This window comes from Stegodyphus dumicola, chromosome 1 (genome assembly GCF_044657685.1).
Source record: "Stegodyphus dumicola isolate Sdum_Otavi_A_Nest chromosome 1, ASM4465768v1".
Classification (NCBI taxonomy): Eukaryota; Metazoa; Arthropoda; class Arachnida; order Araneae; family Eresidae; genus Stegodyphus; species Stegodyphus dumicola.
In genome coordinates, this window is record NC_140768.1 from 84321351 (window position 1) to 84342713 (window position 21363).

Below are 21363 nucleotides of genomic sequence, written 5' to 3' on the forward strand. Positions count from 1 at the left end.
GTGGTCTATTCAACCGCCGCCTGAACTCTGCACATTTGAAAGCTGGCCATCGGCATCATCGTTTAGAGTTGTGCAAGGAGCGCAAAAACTGGGCATCTCATCTATGGAGTCGTGTTCTCCTTAGGGATGAGAGTCGTTTTAGTGCCACAAGCTTTTAACAACGCCAATTGATTTGGAGAGAGGTCGGGACATGGTTTAGTCTCAGTAACATCACGGAAAGAGACCGTTACGGTGTCCTTGAGATATCGTCTAGGAAAGCATTATGCTGAACGGGCAAACAGAGTTCGAAACAATGTAAAAAATTAATACTAGCCCCTCAAAAATATTCAAGGGAAAATAAATATGCAGCCTAATTAATCACACAAACAAAGAAAGAAATAAAAAAATACTACCCGAAAGAGACCCGAGATATCACTAATTAAAATTCCACGTTTTCGACAGAAGTTCTGTAACCGGAGATCGCTATTGTCAGAAGGTGATACTTCCCCATGTGCCTCTGTTCCGAGGTGCCATTGGATCAGACTTCGTTTTTATGGATGACAATGCACGGCCACACCGGACTCATGCTGTTCAGAAGCTACTGAAAAAAGCAGATATCACTCGAATGGATTGGAAGCATAGTCCCCTGACTTAAATCCCATAGAACATGTGTGGTATGCTTTGGGGAGACCCCTTGTGGCACGATTACATCTTCCGGGGAACATCCAACAACTGAAACAGATGCTCATTGAGGAAAGGGCACTCTTATCTCAGAATCTGTTGGACAATCTGGTGCTGAGTATGGAGAGACGGTGCGAAGCAACCACTGCAGTAAGGGGAGGGCATATCCCCTACTAAGGAACATCTGCGTGTTGTTCTTCCTCTTGTATAGACAATCACGTGTAACGATATTATGAGTTCAATAAAGCCTGTTTTTGTTTGATTCTATACTGTATGCATTTCATTCGTTTTCGCGCAAGTATTCTTTCGCCATCGTTTAAATACAAAATGCTGTATCTCATGTCTGAATTTCAGAAATTCTCTCAGATGATTTCTTGTGGAGTTCTGCCGAAAAGAACACCTATTGCTTAAGTTTTGCACACCAGTATATTTTAAAACAATTACATGACTACATATCTCCGGAACGAACAGATTCTAACAATTTTGGATATGGTGCCTTTTCGAAACAATGTAAAAAAATTAATACTAGCCCCTCAGAAAAATATTCAAGGGAAAATAAATATGCAGCCTAATTAATCACACATCAAAGAAAGAAATAAAAAGTACTACCCGAAAAGGACCCGAGATATCACTAATTAAAATTTGGAAGAAAATGTATAATTCTGAAGAAGAGTAACTATACATGTAATGCCTTCATGTATAAGATATTTCTCCCGCCTTCTTAGCATGCCTTCGTTGTGTAGTAGTCAGCACGCTCGGCACGTATTTGAGAGGTCTGTGGTTCAAGTCTCGGAGAGGGAATTGCTCATTTTTTATCTCTCCTGATTCAATAATTCCCAATGTCTCTACACATGCATCTTTGGAATGTATAACTGTATTCCATGCTTAATTTTAGATTATATGATGCATTCAGTTATACATGCATCGTCTTTCAACTTTTAAACGCAAATTTATAAAAAGTCAATTTTAATTGCAAAGGTGTCCTACAATCATTATTTGAATGAATGCTTAACTTTATAAAACTAGAATTTATTTATTTATTTTCTATTTTGTATATTATTATTTTTTTTTGACAGTTTCTTTTTTCTGATAAAATTTGTTTAAATTATTTAATTTTTATGATTTGTTTGCAGTGTAAGTTTCTAGCATGCCAAATTTTCGCAGTTTCTTGTAGTTGACCAAATAATAACTAATTTCGGATTTCTTTGCAGAATGTGCCTCAATAAAAATTTTAATTTCATTCAGTTTTCAGAAAAATCATGTCATCAAATTTACCTTTTTTGAAAGCTTATCTTGTAAAGTCAAATGTTTAAAATAATATGCATGTAGCATAATTCTTAAAATAAAAGGATATACAAGTCCTAAGTAACTAAAATTATAAGAAAAAATATAGACATAAAAATTTAAAAAAGCAAATTTTCCATCATAAAAATCTAGGGCTGTTGCATATGTGATTTAGCACATGATATAAAGGATGTCTAATTGAATAGCATACAAAGATACAGATCATTTGAGCAGGTAGTCAAATTCAATGCCAAATTCATATATGATCACAACATTAATTGTGTACGAACATATTCGGTCAATATTGTTACGGATTTTGTATTTAGTTGGCTATTTTTAGTAAAATTGTAATTAAAATTGTTTGATTTACCCGTGCATGCATCTCGGGACGAATTTTAAGAGAAAGCTACGCCAGAAAAGTGAAAATTCAAGAGCACGTGCATTTAACATTTTAAATAAAAATTTATCTCTGTAATTGATATTAATTTGAATAAATGTAACTGACTACAATGTTAACTGTAACTGTAATTCTACGCCTTTTGCTTTCCAGAAATTGCTAGAACTCTCCCGTACGGTCGTCTAAAAAGCTAGTAAAGTCATAGAGAGAACATCTCTCAGCTCAATAGTTGTTTACTTAGTTGTTGTTATTCATTGTAACGGATATGTTGTTATTCGTTGAGATCAGATTAGCATCCTCTGCACCTTGAATTGCGTTCTGTTTAACGTTTTAGTAGTTTAAAATATAACTAATGTGTGATATTGTGATATTGAACAAATATCTTTGCGAAAAAAAACCTAGTGCTTTGTTACATTTCTCGTGATAAGAATAAATTTTGCTGACCTTTTATCAGACTTGTGCAATCAGTCTATTGAATACCCGTAAGTACGCAACAATATTGTTTTGATAAGTTTGAGAAAATGGTAACTATTCAGCAATGAGCTCATCAAGCCGAGAAGTTATTACTTTTCACAAAACAGCAACTGAATTCTTGTAAAAGTTAGATAAAAGATATCTATTTTATTTGCACGATAAAAGATATCTATTTTTTTAAAAGATTTCTTACTTATTTAAAAAAAATCACTAAGTTTTTGTAATATATGTAACATTATTAACAAGAGAATCGACTACAGGCGGGCCGCTTGGAGCCGGTAAATTACTTTTCTCCCTGGGGCCTGTAAACCCCCTGCGTGACTTGAAAGCAGTTTTCCGAATATTTCATTTTGAAATTTTAACCATTTTAAATTTCATTGAGAACTTCAATGTAAAATATATTACTGAATACTAACTTTGTTGATCATGGCGTTGACATTAGTGTCTAAGTGTTCTCATTAATCTGCATTATATAATATTTTCACACTTGAGGTTTAGGAACATTAAGAATATTTTTGAAAGGTAGCAATTTGAATTTCTTTGTGTAATCTTACCTTTAATAGAATTGTTCCTATGTCTAAAATTGTTTATACATACATACTAGAAATTGTTATTACAAGAGTCTTGAAAGAATAAATGAATATTTGTCCAGAAACTATTCCTGAGTATTTACTAAATACAACATAATTTGCGACCCGTGACATTTCAAGGCATAACTTAAATCTAGCGTCAGAGAAACATAAGTTGGCAGCCACGAATTAAGAACTATGCTTTATTTTAATTATATTTTGGTTACGTTTCTCTATCTAAAAGAATACTTTCTCTTTATCTCAAATAGCGTCTATATCGTAAATCTGCTTACGTTATAGAACAAATAAGCAATTTCAAATTCATTTGTAAAGAAGTATTTATAATTTTTGTCTAAATTTTTTTATCATCCCTAAATCACTCCTTTATTATTTATGATACTTGAATTATTACCAATTATAAAACATAATTTAAATTAATTATACATTTTTCTAAAAGAAATTCTTAAATATATAAGGAGCAGTTAAATGAAAACGAGACAGATGGGGAACAAAGACAAGATGGTCAATGCCATCATGGAAAAATGCTTTAGTTTGCCTACAAAACCATGATTGTACCAGGCGTGCACCTCTTCATCCGAAACAAATTGACTGCCATGAATATCTTTTTTCAGGGCTCGCAAAATATGGAAATCGCAAAGGGAGATATTTGGACTGTACAGGATGTGTAAGCGCTTCCCAGCGAAACTTCTGAAGCCATAGCCTTAACTGACGTGGCAACACGTGGGCGGGCATGAACCTGCAACAGAATCATATCATTCGTCAACATTCCTGCACCGTTGGACTTGATGGTGAGCTTCAACTTTTGCAAAGTTTCCACGTACCGCTACCGCTGTACCGTAGTTTTGCACTTGCTGCTGCCGTTAATTGTGGTGCCGTGTTCCAGAAAGTCAATGATCAGCGGGTCCTTGCACTCAAAGGAAAAGATCAGCACGACTTCACCGGAGCTGACGAGCACGGCGTTGGATGTTTTCGGTGTTGGTGAACCTATGTTCTTTCATTGGGGACTCCGACGCTTGCTTTCTGGCTCAAAATGATGGGGCCATGTTTCATTTCCTGCGACAATATGGGACAGGGAACAATATTCTTCATCGTGGTACCATTCCAGGTGCTGCAGTGATGTCTACATTCTATTCAACTCCTGATCCTTCGTCAGGCTGTGGGGAACTCACTGCGCACAGATTTTTCAGAACTTCAGATGCTCTATCAAGATGGCGTAAGCAGTACCGTGACTAATGCCCACAATAAACCGAATGTCTTCCACCGTCTGCTGTCGGTCTTCTCTAATGGTAGCATTCCCCGCAGCAATGGCACGAAGGGTAATGGTACGATGAGCTTGTTCTGGCCGAATGTTGTCTTTCAATGACAACCTTCTCGATAAGGTGCATTCCATTCAAATATATGGTCATGTTATATACTGTATTCGCAATGCACATCAGGTATTCGGGCATCAATTTCACTTCTTGACTTTCCTTCGGTAGTCAAAAAACGCACTACAACTCGCTGTTACTCTTTCCCGGCCTGCATAGTGATGGGGGGTGCACACACTACTCGCTGACCTCACTTCAAGCATGTCTAACTGGAAAATGACACAGCAGTGAGCGTTCGCGTTGTTCTTTCCTGATTCCCAATAGAGTGCCGCTTCTATACATAAATTTCCCTGCGCTACCGAACTCCGCGCAATGCATCACCATGTCTATCCCGTGTTCATTTGACAGCCTTTTATATGTTTATTTTATAGCTGTCTTGACTTAGCGGTTTTATAAGCATTCTAGAAAAGACGTTATCATTTTATTCTGCATAAAGTGAGAATATAATTTGGAAGAAGTATTATAAAATTATTTGTTTCAAAATAATATTTAAGTGTACTTCACTTACATAAACGGTTGCTAGAAAAGTAATTAGCAGAGTATGGTTCAGGTAAGCTTGCTTGACCGTACGCCAACGTCAAATTCGTTATTACGTGATGAAGCTTTACATTTTCCTGTGAAAAAAAATGTAAATTCAAAGGTATTTTAATGAGTTTATATTAAACAATACCGAATTTTTATTTAAAAAATGTCATTTCATGAAAGCTATTTGAACGTCAGTCAAGATAACGATTTGGATTTACAAATATTTGATTCACGTTACTCTAATAAAATAAAAAGGAAAGGACATATATATTTTAAATGCAACAAACATAATTTAAATGCAACAAAATGACGTAAATTTCTTATATCATATAATTTGAGATAAATTTTGTAAAAATAAAATTTAGAATTTGCATTTTTCTGCATTACAGGCTGACTTTATATCTGCGATCTATCACGTGACTATGCACATTTCTCAATGCACAATTTTACTCTAGTGGGCACTGTACCCACCTTACATTCTATTTTGGGATTAGAAACAGCATTACCTAATCTTATTTTTCCAATTTTCATGACTTGCTTTTCTATACATTTTCTTAATTTCAGGCTAAGACATGGAACAACCTCAGTCAATCAATGCAGTTGGTACGCTCACCTGACAAACGGTCACACCCTTTTCTGCACCTTCCAGCTCACCCACCAACGGACTCTGATTAGGACTTTTACTGTTCAACTCCCATGGCGGCATTATTTTGAGCAGAAACACATCGAATAAAATACTCAAGAATCTCGGAAAATAGTGGTAGTTAGAGTTCAAGTTTGAACCGACTTCTGGAGTATGGCTCGTCGACTACACTCTCTTGGCCCCCACTTTCGTCTAATACAATTTCTTGTGTTTACATGGCAAAATGTGACTATAGAACGTTGTTCAAAATTTCGCAACTTTATTTCTACAACGCACTGCTATTATATACACTGATATATATTGTTTAAGCAGTACCTAACGACAGCTAGGTATTGCTTAAACAATGTGTATCAGTGTATACAATAGCAGTGCGTTGTATCAAGTGCGTTCTACTTATTTGCCCTTCGCAAGTCGCCTGAAGGTCAAATAAGATTATACTCTTCGTCTTAAATTCTGGAATGTCGTCAATTCAAAATTTTCCTGCAATAATCGCATTACTATTCTGGCCAGTATTGTAGAGCGTGTTTATTATTGCTTATCCCGATCTAATCATAAAAAATTATTAGTAACGTAAAGGGATTATAGGCGCTTTTAATTCCTTAAACATTCCCATTTGAAGCCTCGATACTTACGTTTGCTTCCTAAGTGTAAAAAAAAAAAAAATGTAATCAAAGCAGCCATTTTAACTTTCTTTTACATTATTGCCGTTAAGATACAAGTGGCTTCTAAACTTAGATTACGAATTTTGCTTCAGAAAATTTTAGAAAATTAATATATTTTAAGGACATAATGATAACACTGCCATACAAATTGACCTTACTTTATTCTGCTAAATAATTATGCTATTTATAATAACTTTTAATTTAAACTCATCTTAAGAAGGTTTAAATTCTTTAATTAAAATATGCGTCTTAAAACATAAATCAAGGTTTACTATTCCCATAGATATGGCACGCTATTCAGAAGTTAAAAGCGTAAAGATATATTTACATAACGAAGATATAGTGAGCTTACATTACAGGGCCTGGTTCTTAATGTGGAGATTGTACACTAATATAAGTTTTGCCTAAAATAAAATTTTAAAAAGCAAGCCAAGCAAATATACAAGTATTGAAAAAGCGGACCTGGGCACGTGGATGGCTTACAAATTTTATTGACATTTGCATGTTGATTCAAAGTTATTTTAGCCAAATACTATAATTTATAAAACTTGAGCATATACCTCATTATCTACTAAAATAAGTGCATTTATAAAGCAAATTAAGAAGTATTGAAAATGAGCAGCGTTTTTATTAAAACTTTACTATTACTTCTTTACATTAGTTTTATCAACGGATTTTAAAAATGGTTTATATGAACACAGTTTGCAGTTCATAGATTGAGATAACTTCGTACTTAATCTTAGACTTGATAAATACATTTTTTAAAGATCAGAAATACTTACGTAATTCTTCTGCACGAGTGTTCTGTTTAATAAGACTGATGATATATTTAGAACAAGCTGCAAAACAAAAGTTTTCGGAAAGATAATCGGAAAATTTGCAGTGAAAATACCAAAATATTTTACTATTTATACAATAAATAATTGAAGTGAGTTAAAAATTAATAAAAAATATAAAATCTCAAAGCTTTCAGATTTTATATGACGTCCAAAGAAGCATTTTGTTAACGTTTTGTGTGTTATCTAATTAAATATGTTCTTTGCACTTAAACCTTATAAAATTCAATTCAACATCACTATTACAAAATATTTAAAAACAGCATATCTTTAGAAATTCCGATACATAGCCACGCGCGCTGGAGATAAAAATACTGCTTTCAGTACAGTGTTGCAACTGTTCGCTCTTTGAAATCGTTTTGTTGATCAAAAATAGGTTAAAGTTTAACAAAATATCAAATAGGTAATAAAACACTCGGGCGTCTAGCTAACATGTTCGGGTGGACAATTACGTTATTCAAAATTGGATGCCTCTAGGTACCGTCGTTTTTTCACAATGCGAGAAATATAAATACATTCCTGAAAATTCTTTATTATTTAATTTCTTTACAGGCGATAATATTTTGTGGCAAGAATTTAAAAAGTGATTCGCCGTTTATAGTGAAACGCCGTTTTGAGACTTCTGAGCTAACGCTCCTTTGGGCTAAAATTATAACCTCCTCCCCCCCACAAAAAAATGCTTAAAATAACTTCAAAATTGCTTCAAGCACATTTCGGTGGTGTGGTGGTGGTGTATTTAATTATGGCAAAGCACACTAGGGCTATCTGCCTAAGGGGAGGGATGCCTTCGTGGAGGACTTTCTGAGGGAAACTGGCTCGTATACACGTTACACATGGGGAAAACCACGAAAACACCCATGCAGCCAGCCCGTTCGCGGGATTCGAACCTCGGACCGAACTATCAGTGTTCAGCGACTTTACCGCTCGGCCGCTGGTGGGCCCAAGCACATTTCGGAAACGTCAACTAATTTCTTCAGCCGAGGTACTCACGATATGTGACGCTATAAAATTTCTTTATTAATTATGCTAATAAATACTTTTCATTATCAAATAATTTCAAATACTGAAAAGCATTAGTAATGCAATATTGTCAAATGCCTTATTATGTTGTATTGTTTATAAATAAAGTTACGCTATACTTTCAGAAACAAAACAAAGACCGTAATCCATGTGAGCCGACAATTTACGATTAAACAATTACATTATTGGTGCAATATAGTGAAGACAAATAAACTACAGATATGATGCAGTAGCTTAAGAGAAGATTGGAGAGATAATGTCGAGAGAAATTTTGAATGACAAAATTATTTTTAATATCAAAATTGATTAAATAATTTTTGTTACTTAAAATTCAACGAATAAAATTACATGTATTATCGCATCTAAATGCATTAGAAGCTAAATCTAATGAATTTTCTTTTTAAATAACTGAAAATAAAATATGCTCCTTTAACTGAAAAATTATTATCGATAATAAAAAGTGAATTGTTGTTATCAGTAATTAAAATAATTAGTTTATATATTTTCTGAGCAGTAAGAGGTTTTCCAATAAGATTTTACAATCTATATACATATATATGCGTGTGCGTGATAAACTTAAGTAATTGAAATTAAAAAGAATTAAATTAATAATTAAACGTTAATTACGCTGAAACGCTATAATATGCTTTAATTCATGTGCATTAATTATTAAACTCAGGAAAAAATCTAAGTAAAATTAAAAATTATTTTCAAATGGCGAGGTGGAATAATGAACCGGCATAAAAATGAATTGACGCAATTAAAACAAAAAATAAAACCGCGATTTTTTTTGTGATAAAATAAGTGGTTGCACCATTTTTAAAACATTTTAATGTCAGAATAGGCGATTAAATCAACAAATTCTATTTATATGAGTGAAAATTCATCCTGATATTAGAATATGATATCATAATTTAAACATTTCTTTCAGTAATTTGTTGATAAGAAAAGTAAGTTATTTTACTTGATGCTTTACTTTGAGTTAAACTATTTGAAAACATATAGCCATTCAACCCTTTTTGTGTTTATATGATCGATAATTCTAATTAAATATATATTTAAAATAATGTTCGATAATTATAATTTATCGTACTTAAAAGATTCTGTATCATTTTGAATTTCTTATTAATTTTAAAATGCTCAGTCATTAAATTGATTTTGAGTGTTCACGAAAAACGAGAATGAAATTTTGTAGTAATCCCATAATTAACGCTCAGGATCACGTTTTCAGAAAAACTAAAACGCTAAATGGAGTGTCACTGAATTAAGGGTAACTATGTAGCACTTTGCCGCATTTATGCTCACGTGAGGGCGTTGTGGCAACTGTATATATAGCTAGTACTATGGTTGTTGTTAATTATTCGTTTCAATTGCCAACATGGGTACAAATTCTGATTTCGACAGATAGTAGGCGCTCGACGCATGGGCCATTCAACTTCAGAAATCGTTAGAGGGCTAGGAATTTCACGGTCAGTAGTGTCAAGCATATACCGAAAATACATGTATGCTGGTGCAACGTTCGCTTCACCATATGGGCTTCGGAAGCCACGAGAGTACCATTGCTCAATGCATACCATCGAGCTGCACGTCTTTGCTGGGCAAGAGAACACATAAAATGGACACTGGAAGACTTGAAACGAGTATTATGGAGTGGTGAATCTCAATTCTGATTACTTAACACCAACGGGAGACTGAGAATATGGCGTCAGGCTCATGAAGCCATGGATCCTGCATGCCAAGTTGGAACTGTACAAGACCATGGCGGCTCAGTCATGGTTTGGGGGTGTTTTATCGGCAACCCTTCCTGAATTATGGACTGCTCTATCCAATGTTTAGGAAACCATTCCCGTAGAATGCTTCCGCAAACTTATTGAATCTACGCATCGTCGTGTGGCAACCATTATCAAGGTCAGGGAAGGCCCAGCTCGTTATTGACTTGCTATCCCTAATTCAGTGGCACTTCAATGTAATTAAATGTGCTATTTTAACACCTAGTAAATAACTACAAAGAAATAAGAGAAGTAAGCAACAAGCAATAAATGAGATTTGCATTGTAAATTAAAACTTATTCATTAATTTCACGCTGACATGAACAATTATTATACAAGATTATATATATTTATAGCTTTACAATCGAATATTCAGGCTGTTCATATCTGAAAATTTAATGTTGCAAATGATAAGTGAAATCCGATTTTTTCTGTTTATGAAGACTCTTAAAAGAGTCCTGAAAAATTCATCTATTTTTCAAACATGTTGCTAATTTACCATGAATTGAATTTTGAGTTTGTTCTCAAAACATGTACTTAGATAACATATAACTTGGCGAATTGCATCTGCATCTTTACCTCTTCGATTAAATCTAGCCTAACTATGCACTAGAAGGTTATGAGTTTTTGAATAAAAATACTCATTCATTCAAACGAAATCATTTTATAATTTACACTGTTCAGTTGATACTTACCTGGAATTAAAACCATTTCACAGAATTTATAGCCATGAAATATAATTTATGGTAAATGCACATAATTATCATTAGCATTATTGATCGGGATTGGGAGAAAATGTACTTGATTGAATCATTCTTAAGCAAATTAGAGTACTGCTGAAATTTTCTGATAGCATTTTGCAGTTTCTGTATTTTCAGATTTTGTAATTGTATAATAAGGTGACAAAAGTAATATTTAAATTCAAATGACAAAATAACACTTACTACCCAGTTTTGTTCTGCATGATTTTCTATGAATGAATCTATATCAGCTTCGAAAAGAATATCAACAATGGGTTCACCTTCAGAAGGATGGATTACAAGATGCTTCAAAGACAAAAAATTCCATAATTTTCGTAGCAGAAAATTCACAGTACGGGATCTGTAACCGAATTTCCGGCTATCAAACTGTAAAATGGAATTAGAAAATATAACGTAAGGGAGAAGTCATTAACAGCTTTTTAAAATGGCATTAATATATCCCATCTCGTGAAAATATTAAAGCTTATAACCTTAAAATTATACCGCACAGTGCCTTTACCAACCACCTGTTATGTAATATTATAAGTTATTAGTTGTTTGATAAGATACTATTAATACTTGTTGTTTGATAAGATACTTAATTGCGTGTTAAACAACTATTAATAAGTTGTTTAACACGCAATTAAGTTATATAATTCGGCGCACACAGTGAACAAAATAAAGCTTTATTTGTTAGTTTCAAAAACTGCGCTTGACAGATTATTTCTATACACCTGAGTATTCTAATTAAAAACTGTAAAATTAATTTATATTACAGAATGGGTGTCATTGTAATGGGGGATTAATACTAACTAATTTCAGATTATAGGACATTTTATCCCAGAACAAAGCATTAATTATCACAGATTATATTGCTACATAGAATGGATTATGTCAAGTATTACTTAGTATATAAATTATCGCTTTCTGAAACGCTCTTTGTGTGTTATGCTTTAAGAAATCATTTCATAATTAAATTTATTGAAATAGAACTCTCTGATGTAATCCATTGGCAGCTTTGGTGGATATGACAAAGAAATCAGTAAACACGAAACGACTCCAAGCATTAAAATGAACACTACATATACTTTTACATATACTTTTTCCGTAAAATATGGATACATATATTTATCTTAAGAAAGCATGCTCAAAATACTTTAATAAAACAAAACTTCAAACGTGTTTTAAAAATGCAGCTTATTTGGATGCAAATAATAATGAATTCATGTAATAAGATATTCAAATTTTCAAGATCTAAATGTTTTTTACATTAAATATATCTCAAGAATATGTGATGAAACTGTTTTTTTAATTTATGTGATATGTAATTCTTTAGCTAATACTTAAGTTCAGAATACATTTTTAAAGCTAAGTATTTTTCTTAAAATATTTTTATATTAATTGCATATGGTGTTTCTTACACGAAAATCAAGTTATTGCAGTCTTCTTCTCTTTATTTTGAAGTTAGAAGATTAGAAGCACAATTCCTTTTAACAAAGTGTAGTCGATTCCAGTTCGCTTCGAACGAAAAATAAATGCCTGGATTTGTCTTTTTTTATTTTTTTGGGAGTGCTTTCCAATTTAGTGCTAAACCGTTGTCTGAAAGCATGAAATTTTTTTCCACTTAGTTAATAGAAAGGCTAATAGAAATTTCAGGCTAATAGAAATTTCCAGGCTAATAGAAATTTCCAGGCTAATAGAAATTTTTTGAGCGTGGGCTCTTCGAATTGGTGCTTCGTCTTATCTTCTCGTCAATCAGTCTCTGAAGTTTTCTTTTGTGAATAGATAACTGCATTATGAGGATGGGTGCCCTTCCTCTAAGCAAACCTGTATCACAAATTTCGCGTAACATTCATATATTCATATATATCAATAATTATTTTTCTTTTTTTAGCGTTCTGTTGACAAAACCGTGCGGTGTTTCTCGTGCAGAATCAGTGTAGTCTCATTCCCTGTACTGATTCTCATGCAGAAATTATTCTTTTTTCCAAGTTTTAAAATATGCTCCGAAATGTAAGAATATAGCTCTAAGTTGAGCTTCCATAAAATTTAGCATAAGACAAGTTCTCAGCTGTGAAAAATTTTCCAAAAAGTAGTAGTAATGCGTGATATTAATAGCTACCTACAAAACCAGCGCTCAGCTGTCGGTAGGGTGAAATTCCAAGTTCACGAACATTAACAAAGCTAACACAATGATACGAGTGAGATAAGCTCTTTTAGAAAGAAAAGTTTCGAAGAAAGAATACATAGGGTTACACTGGATCTGGTAATGTTACTTAAGTCATATAGCTCTAACATATGTGAAACAAGTTATCGTTATATCTGAGATCAAAGATAAAATCTCAAGAAGGTCCTAATAAGCTTTTTAATCAAACAGCATTTAGAACATAACCTCCATCCCAATGACCACAACGCGCAGTGATGCAAAATAAATAGAACAGTCCAATATAACTTATCGTTGAACAGCAGCCAAAAACTATCCAATTAAATACTATAGCAGAGGCTGGCTCACTAACTCTACAGAGTGACAGAATTAAGCGCAAACCCGAATAATTACAACTATTACAGCTGGCAGGAAACTAATCACGTAGGACGCACGGGATGCCGGAAACAATCTTCTATCTCAAATCTAGACACCTCAGTTTAATACTCACTTGCATTTTGGTGCAATTCTGCAATTCAGTTGCATTCTGAAACACTTTAATACTCATTTGCATTCTGATGATGAATACGAGAAGAATATAGTAGAAGCTGAAATGAAGGTAACTGGTTAATTAAAATATGATTCCTTACAAATAAGTGACTGCTATGAATAAAATTCCTAATCAATAATAAGTATCAAAAACCAAGCTTTACTTTCACAGCGAAGAAAATAAACATTAACCCAAAACGAAATTTCAGTTCACTTGTACTACTGAAATTTAATAATATGAATACGTGAAGCATACTGTTGTTAAAGACTAATCAACTACGGAAATAAGTTCGATTAATGTTCAACTTAGCTATTAAGGAAAAAAAACTGTAAGATAAAATAAGTTCTAATAGTTCTGACCTTTTGTTGCAGTGAGGTCTCTAAACCAACCATGAGCCTCGTGCGTTAATAACCTTAAAATTTCCGCAATGTTTTATATAGTATCATGTATCATACCTTCATATTAATTAAACTAAGAAAATAATTACAATATTCTCGAAAAAATAGAGCTTCCATTACCTGCTTTTTGACAGCCAAAATTGGAGGAGAAATACATCTCGAAAAATCCGGCTTCTCCCAAGTATTAGAATGATCGCTTCCCACAATACAGTAACGTTGTACATAACCTAAATTAAAATTAAAATCCATCTATGCTTTTTAAATTAAACATTTCTTCTTTATTTAATATAATTTAGAAACGCTTAAGTAATACTTATTTTTCACAATTAAGAATATTCTCTAAATCTCCTAGAAGATGTTTCACCATTTTTTCTTAAGCTCAGAAATTATTTAAATTTAAAAATATTAAATATCGAAATAATTTAAGTTAAAAATCATAAAGGTCAGAAATTATTCAATTTATCTCTTCAGTTTAGAAAAATATATCTAACATAAATTAGTTCATAATGCATAATAATATTTGAGAATCTACAATACTTTAAAAGTACTGCTGAATGAACTCGTACCTATACATAATTATAGAAATACACTTAAAATACATCAAAATTTTAGTTATGAATTTTCGGTTAATGGATAGATTTTTAAAATCTACCGGCATTGTATCAGCAAAGGCTAATTGCATACAGGATACAGGTTTTCTTTATCCTTCAGCCCTGATCCGTGTGTGCCATTAGGACAGGAATCAAACCACGGTCAAAACACAGACACATAAAAAAGGTTTTGCTTACATATTTTTAGAAAGATTTTAATAAAGAATTAGAAAAATCTGATGTGTACATCACATGACTTCCTTATACGGAATATTAAACAACACGAAATTTTCCTGCATTTCATTTAAATTTATTAAATTGAACTAAATCTACTCCGTCGATAGCGCATAAACCGCATAATAGAATAAATGCGCTTTCTTGTACTACTGAAAAAAATATTAAATATACTTATTTACCATAGCATTCACTATACTTATTTACCATAGCGTAACTCTGGCGATAGGCTCACTTAACAGCATTACATCTCATTGATTCTATAACTCAGAATGCGCAAAAATTATACCATCTGAAGAATTATCTAATCATTGTCACATGTTGTATTCAAATACTAGTATATTTAATCTAAAACGATGCATAAAAGAAATTCAACAAATAAAAATACACAGTTTTTCACAGACGTTTCAACGCTGAGTCACTATATGGGATAATTTAAAAACTTAAATGTTAACTCCAGAATGGATTAAGCATAATTACGTTACTTTGTTGTTGCGAAGCTTAGTTTCTCTAGCTTGGCAACAAATCCACTATTCTGCTAAGTTTCAAATGGAAATACTATATACACTGGTTATCATAAGGAAAAATCACAAAAACCACGATTACTGAAAACGTTACATGTAGAATTTTATGAAACTTACCCACAATATACAACACATAGTAAGGTATCAAATCAAATAAAAAGAAATTATCAGACAATTATGGTAGTATAGAAATTAGCACATGTATAAAATGAACAAATGGAAGATGTCAGTTTGCTACAGTAAAAGTACCTTCAATATGGAATATAATCGCCTCTAGAAGCAATACAGTACATTCAGCGATGTTTGATGCTTTCAATTATGCGGTCTATCAGTTCCATAGGAAGCGAGAGCCATTACTCTTGCAAAGCAGTTGTAAGCGCGGCAAGGGTCTAAGGGGGGGGGGGATTGAGAGCAGCTAAACGTCTCCCTAAAGCATCCGAAACGTGCTCAATAGGATTCAAGTCCGGGGATCGAGCTGGCCACTCCATGCGCATAATTGTTTCCTATTGAAGATAATCATATACGATGCGAGCCCTGTGTGGTCTTGCGTTGTCGTCCTGTAACAGGAAAGCATCACGTATTGCCCCGGTATATGGGTGCACATGAGCATCAAGGATGTCATCTCTATAAATATGAGCATTCACTGTTCCCCTTGGATAAACATATAGGTCTGTGCGTCCACCCAAAAAGATGCCACCCCAAACACAGACACTGCCTCTTCCGTATGCATCTCTTTTACGGATGTGTGACGGATGATAACGGGTTCCAGGTTCTCTCCATATCAAATAATGCCTACTATCGCGTTCTAGACTAAATCTGGACTCATCCATAAAGAGAATAGCCCTCCATTGCTCAGGCGTCCAGTGGACACGTTGTCGTGCCCACTGAAAACGGTCCATCCTATGGCGGGATTTGAGCAGCACTCAAATGGTTGTTCGCCGCGCATACAGACCTTCGTGAAGCCTTCTACGCACAGTCAAAAGGTTGATGTCACGACATTGACATCAACCTTTTGGTGGCTGCAGCAAGGGAGGATCTAAGAACAGTCGGAGTAGCGGTTCTATTCCTGAGTGCACATAATGTCAAATATCGGTCATCGGCGCTCGTCGTAGCAGTTGGTTGTCCTCGGCTGAACCTCCTAGGGGCCGAATCTGTGATTTGAAATTGCCTCCAAAGTCTATGAACCACAGAAGGACTCACATTTAGCCATATGGTCCCTTCTGTTTGACTTTGTCCTGCCTCTAGTCTCCCAATGGATTTCTGTAGTAGTCTGCAGGCAAATGATGCCTGGAGATCATTGTTACGAATTGGCTATATCAGATTTCTGATGTCAATATCACAGTGAAATATGTGGGCTTGCTCTCAAACATGGACTTTTATGCTCCTCGCAGATGACGTATTCCGAGTGCAACGCCACTAATTTGCATATTGGAGTTTTACTCAGCTACTCTTACTGGGCAACATATTCAAATTTTACACGGTTTGGCTTATTTTTGAGGGAGTTATCGCCATTTTTGTGATTTTTCCTTAATTTATGATAACCAGTGTAGCTGCTACGGCAAAAAAATAAAAATTAAAATTAAAAAAGAAAAGGATTAGCCTCACTTAATTTTTAAATTGTTGATAATTTTATAACTATAATATGCAGATTAACTAAAGGCATGGAAATCTTAACCCAAAGATAAGAACAAAATAATCCAACCGTTTTAAAATCAAAAAACGCACAATTCACAAACATATAAGAATAAAGAAATTGAGCTCACTGAGCCGAGTAACAGAGTGGATATACATATCCATATACTTATATACTTTTGGTGCGGCAGATTGCAACCAAAATAGTAGGCCCACATCTACATGTTATAGCAGACCTATATGCAAAATTTCAAGTTCCTGAGGCTGCTTGTTTTTGAGTTATGCGAGATACGTACGCACGTACAGAAGGCAACGAAAAAAATGTCTTCAGAATCCATTTGGAATCAATTTTATAGTAGTTTTTTTTGGGAGGGGGTGAGGGAAAAGTCTTTTATTCTGTCCATACGTACAGATGTAACGCAAAAACATCGTTAAACTGCATTCGATAACTGTCAAAATGAATATTTTCGTTGAAGTATGATACCTGATATTTTTGGCGAATATAATACTTTCTTTTTACTTCGTACAAAGAAGTAAAATGTAAATGCTTTGGAATAAAAGTTTTTGGACTCAGAATATTATTATTATTATTGCTTATTACGTGCTGCGCCCTTGGGCACTACACGGGAGGGATGCCCCATGGAGGTCGTTTTAAGGGAAACTGGCTCGTATCCACGTTACACATGGGGAAAACTCCGAAAACGCCCATGCAGCCGGGACTCGAACCCCGGACCGAAATACCAGTGTTCAGCGGAATTTAGCGCTCGTCCGCTGGTGGGCCAGAATGTTATTTGAAATGAGAACTCTCGTCTGCTATCCATACCCCTTCTTCTTTCAAAATGTCGCATGTAAAGAAGCTGTGGATTAAAGAATATGCTCTTCTGTTTTCCGTAGAGAAGTATTCCAATTCCATTATTCAAAAACATTGTGAAATACATAATTTTAATATTTAGTGGAAAATAAGAACTATTATTAATCAGAAAAGGGAAAAACCCAGCCATTACTTCTATATGGAAAGAAATCTCCAAACAAATACCCGGAAACGGTACGTATTGTTTATATTTATACGGCTAAATAGTTAGTAACAACAGAAAATCCCCCGATGCAGAAATAAGTTTCTAAATCTTTAGGGGCAACAATAAATAAAATAATAAACCAAGATTTACAACTTAAAAAAGCTAAAACGTAATGTTCACCAGCTTTTGCCGAGACACGTGGTTCAAAGCAGAACAATTTTTAGAACCCTGTATGAAAACCATTTATTTAGCATTAAACAATTGAAAGTCCTCTTTAACTAAATGATTCTTTTTGTCCTATATTAATCGAAGAAATTCCATTTCTTTATCCAGATGACTTTCAAAGAGTGAAACGTTTCCAAGACAAAGCAATAAGTCATACTTTGAAAAGCACTACTGCATTTCTTGACGAAATGAAAACTGATACATGTATAGCAGATACAGCTTCTCAAGGTATTCCTTCGAAGTCCGCTGACGTTTCATCTAGGAGCTACTGTGCCTTTGGTCTTTTCTTTCTAAGAGCAAGCTACCACGATTTATAGATTCGAGAAAGTAGTGGAAGAGGAATAGAAATGAATATCCCTGAGAATTTTGAGAAAAGCTTTTTTATCATGGAAATAAAGATGCATATTCCAGAAAAAAGTCTATCAGATCAAACATTTAAAAAATAGTCTTTATGCTTCAAACATTAATTAAAGGGATCCAAAATCGTTCTAAAATTTATGATCATTGCCCGTCCAAGAAGCGAAGGTATAGAATAAATAATTAATGTGAAACTAAATAAAATTTAAATTATACTTTTGCCTGAAATATTAAATTTGCATTTATTATACCTGTCAAAGTCGAGAACCATATTCAATATCAATATTTTAAACCAAAATTTCTATCGAAATGGACGACATTATATTCTACATACACATAGTGCTCTTTTTTTTTCATGAAACATAACATTTTGAAAACGGACAGTTAGGTATGGAAATTTTTTGTCGTCCATAAAATGGCAACGGAAATTGACTTTTGGCATTTTAGAGAACGGTGTTTTCTCATATTCTAGATTTCCAGCAACACATAAATGCTCAAATTTTATTCTTTTAACTTGGAGTTTTGGAATAATATTACTTTGCATGATATTTTTAGGGAAATTCTAAAGAAAAGTTGGATATGATTTATTAAATAAAAAATAATATAACATTTATTAAACGTCAGTAGGAGAAACCTAAAATTAACGGACTTATTTGACATTTGAGGAAATTAATCAGTATTTGAGGAAACTGATAAAAAAAACACCGTCGATATACGCTAATGTTTTGCATAACGTGATAAGGATAAATTTTTGCATAAAACGTGCAGTGAATTATTTCGCTTATATAAAGGTTAGTAAGCTGTACCTGTATATCCACTCGGACACTTCTGTACATCTCTAGCTCCTGCAGCAGTAATTTTCCAACGTGCTCCATGGCTATCTTCTGCACTGCATGTACTAGACGACATTTCTGGAAGAGAACAATTTGATGAGCTTAAGTGCGCATACACACGTTTTAATGCATGTAAATGAAAGAAGATGAAAAGTCGAAAACTAAGTACTTAACATAATCTACAAATCCGGGTTTCTGATGTGCATGAAAAAAATTTATAAATCCACAAAATTTGGTATCAGACAAATTTTATTTATCTTAAACTGTCGGTGCGAAACAGAATTATATATGAGTTTTCCCAAATGATACCAGCAAATTCATGAATTAAATAATTGGCTTTTATCTGATACTTTCTACTGCTCTCTTTAGAAGAATACAATATTTGCTATTTCTAGTTAAAATTATAAAGAAATTTGCTGCAAATGTCTTCTGAGAAATGTCTCCTGGCATCAGCAATTAATGATCAGATAATTCATAATCCAACGATGCAGTTCATAACTGCGGTAATTTGAGCATCAGGTATAGAGCAAATAAACAGCAAAACTATTCAATGCAAACTTATATTATAAAAGGGACTAAATGATGTCAGAAGCATTATTTATATGTCGTCATATCACTCTATTTAGTTAATTTTATGTTATCCCCATCTTACTGTACATGAGTTCAAGGTAAAATATATCGACGTGAGCTGGACAAATAAGAAAAATCTAAACTTACATAATACTAGTTACCTGAAAAGTAATGAGCTCCAACTCTCAATATTCATAAAGAAAACCTCATTCTAGAAAATAACATGCGAAACAATTCACCATGTAATATTTATTCACCCTTTTTATCAGAAACTGATAAATTAATTAAATGCTTAAAAACAGGAAAATCTGCAGATGAATATTTTAGCTTGCCTTTGTCAGTGAAAAATTCGTTATTATTTATATTATTCTGATTTATTAGTGAAGATATTATTTCATTTGCTGCTAAATCAGAGAAGTACATTTCTGCTAAAAAAAAGAGCGACAAAGGCAACACATGGAATAAAACAAAAACTATTTAATGGGTATGCTTAAAATTGTTTCGGAAGATGTTGGTGTGGCATTGCTAATCCGTATAGCGATCAATAAAGCAGACATACAAAAACACATTACGACCATCACGCCTCGAAAGACCAAAACGAGTACCATCTAAACAATAATTGAAAAACTTCAGTACAACCACGTTTGACAATGATTACTTTTCAGTTTCTCAGTACAAGTATTAAAAAAAATATATTTTGCCATTTGAAAACCCTATTGGCTATTTGTATTAAAGATGCACGCATAAAAAATATTAGATTAGAAATTAGTTACTATATTAATTATCTTCAAGGTTTTGAATTAAATTACAGTACTTTAATTCTAAAATTTAGTGCGAAATGAGGGCCAGTTTAAGGGAGATCAATTTCCTTATGCCTGGTCTTATTTCACTTAGTCTGTAGAGACATTAGAAATTTTTGGAGGAAGACTAAAAATTAGCCGCGCCTTCTCCTGGAATCGAACCTCAGAACTCTCAATTACGCGCTGAGCGTGCAGACTACTACACCACGAATGCACGCTGAGAAGTCGGTAGAAGTACCTTATATACTCCCCCTTTTAAAGGGTGACTGGGGTTTTTAAGGGATCCAATCGCCAAATCCTGAGTGAGGAGAATTATCATCCAACACCCTTTTAGTTCGGGTGCCACTGTAGGGACATTAGGATTTTTTGGAGCAGGCAAGATGAAAAATTAGCAACGCCTTCGACGGGAATCGAACCTCGGATCTCTCAATTACGCGCTGAGCGTGCCGACCACTACATCACGAAGGCTCGCTAAGAAGGCAGGAGAAATACCTTATAAGTCTTAACCGTAAATTACGACTCAT

The 21363-nt window shown here is 33.7% G+C and overlaps 1 protein-coding gene across 1 annotated transcript in view; it reads right to left on the reverse strand.

Annotated features, from left to right (window-relative positions):
- Window positions 1-21363, reverse strand: part of LOC118183124 (uncharacterized) — a 356054-nt gene that overhangs the window by 106763 nt on the left and 227928 nt on the right. The window contains exons 10-14 of the mRNA XM_085817140.1: window positions 19443-19547; window positions 14179-14285; window positions 11172-11354; window positions 7385-7441; window positions 5281-5386 (exon numbers count right to left, since the gene is read on the reverse strand). Coding sequence (XP_085673266.1) covers window positions 5281-5386; window positions 7385-7441; window positions 11172-11354; window positions 14179-14285; window positions 19443-19547 — 558 coding nt within the window. The remainder of the gene's footprint in view (window positions 1-5280; window positions 5387-7384; window positions 7442-11171; window positions 11355-14178; window positions 14286-19442; window positions 19548-21363) is intronic.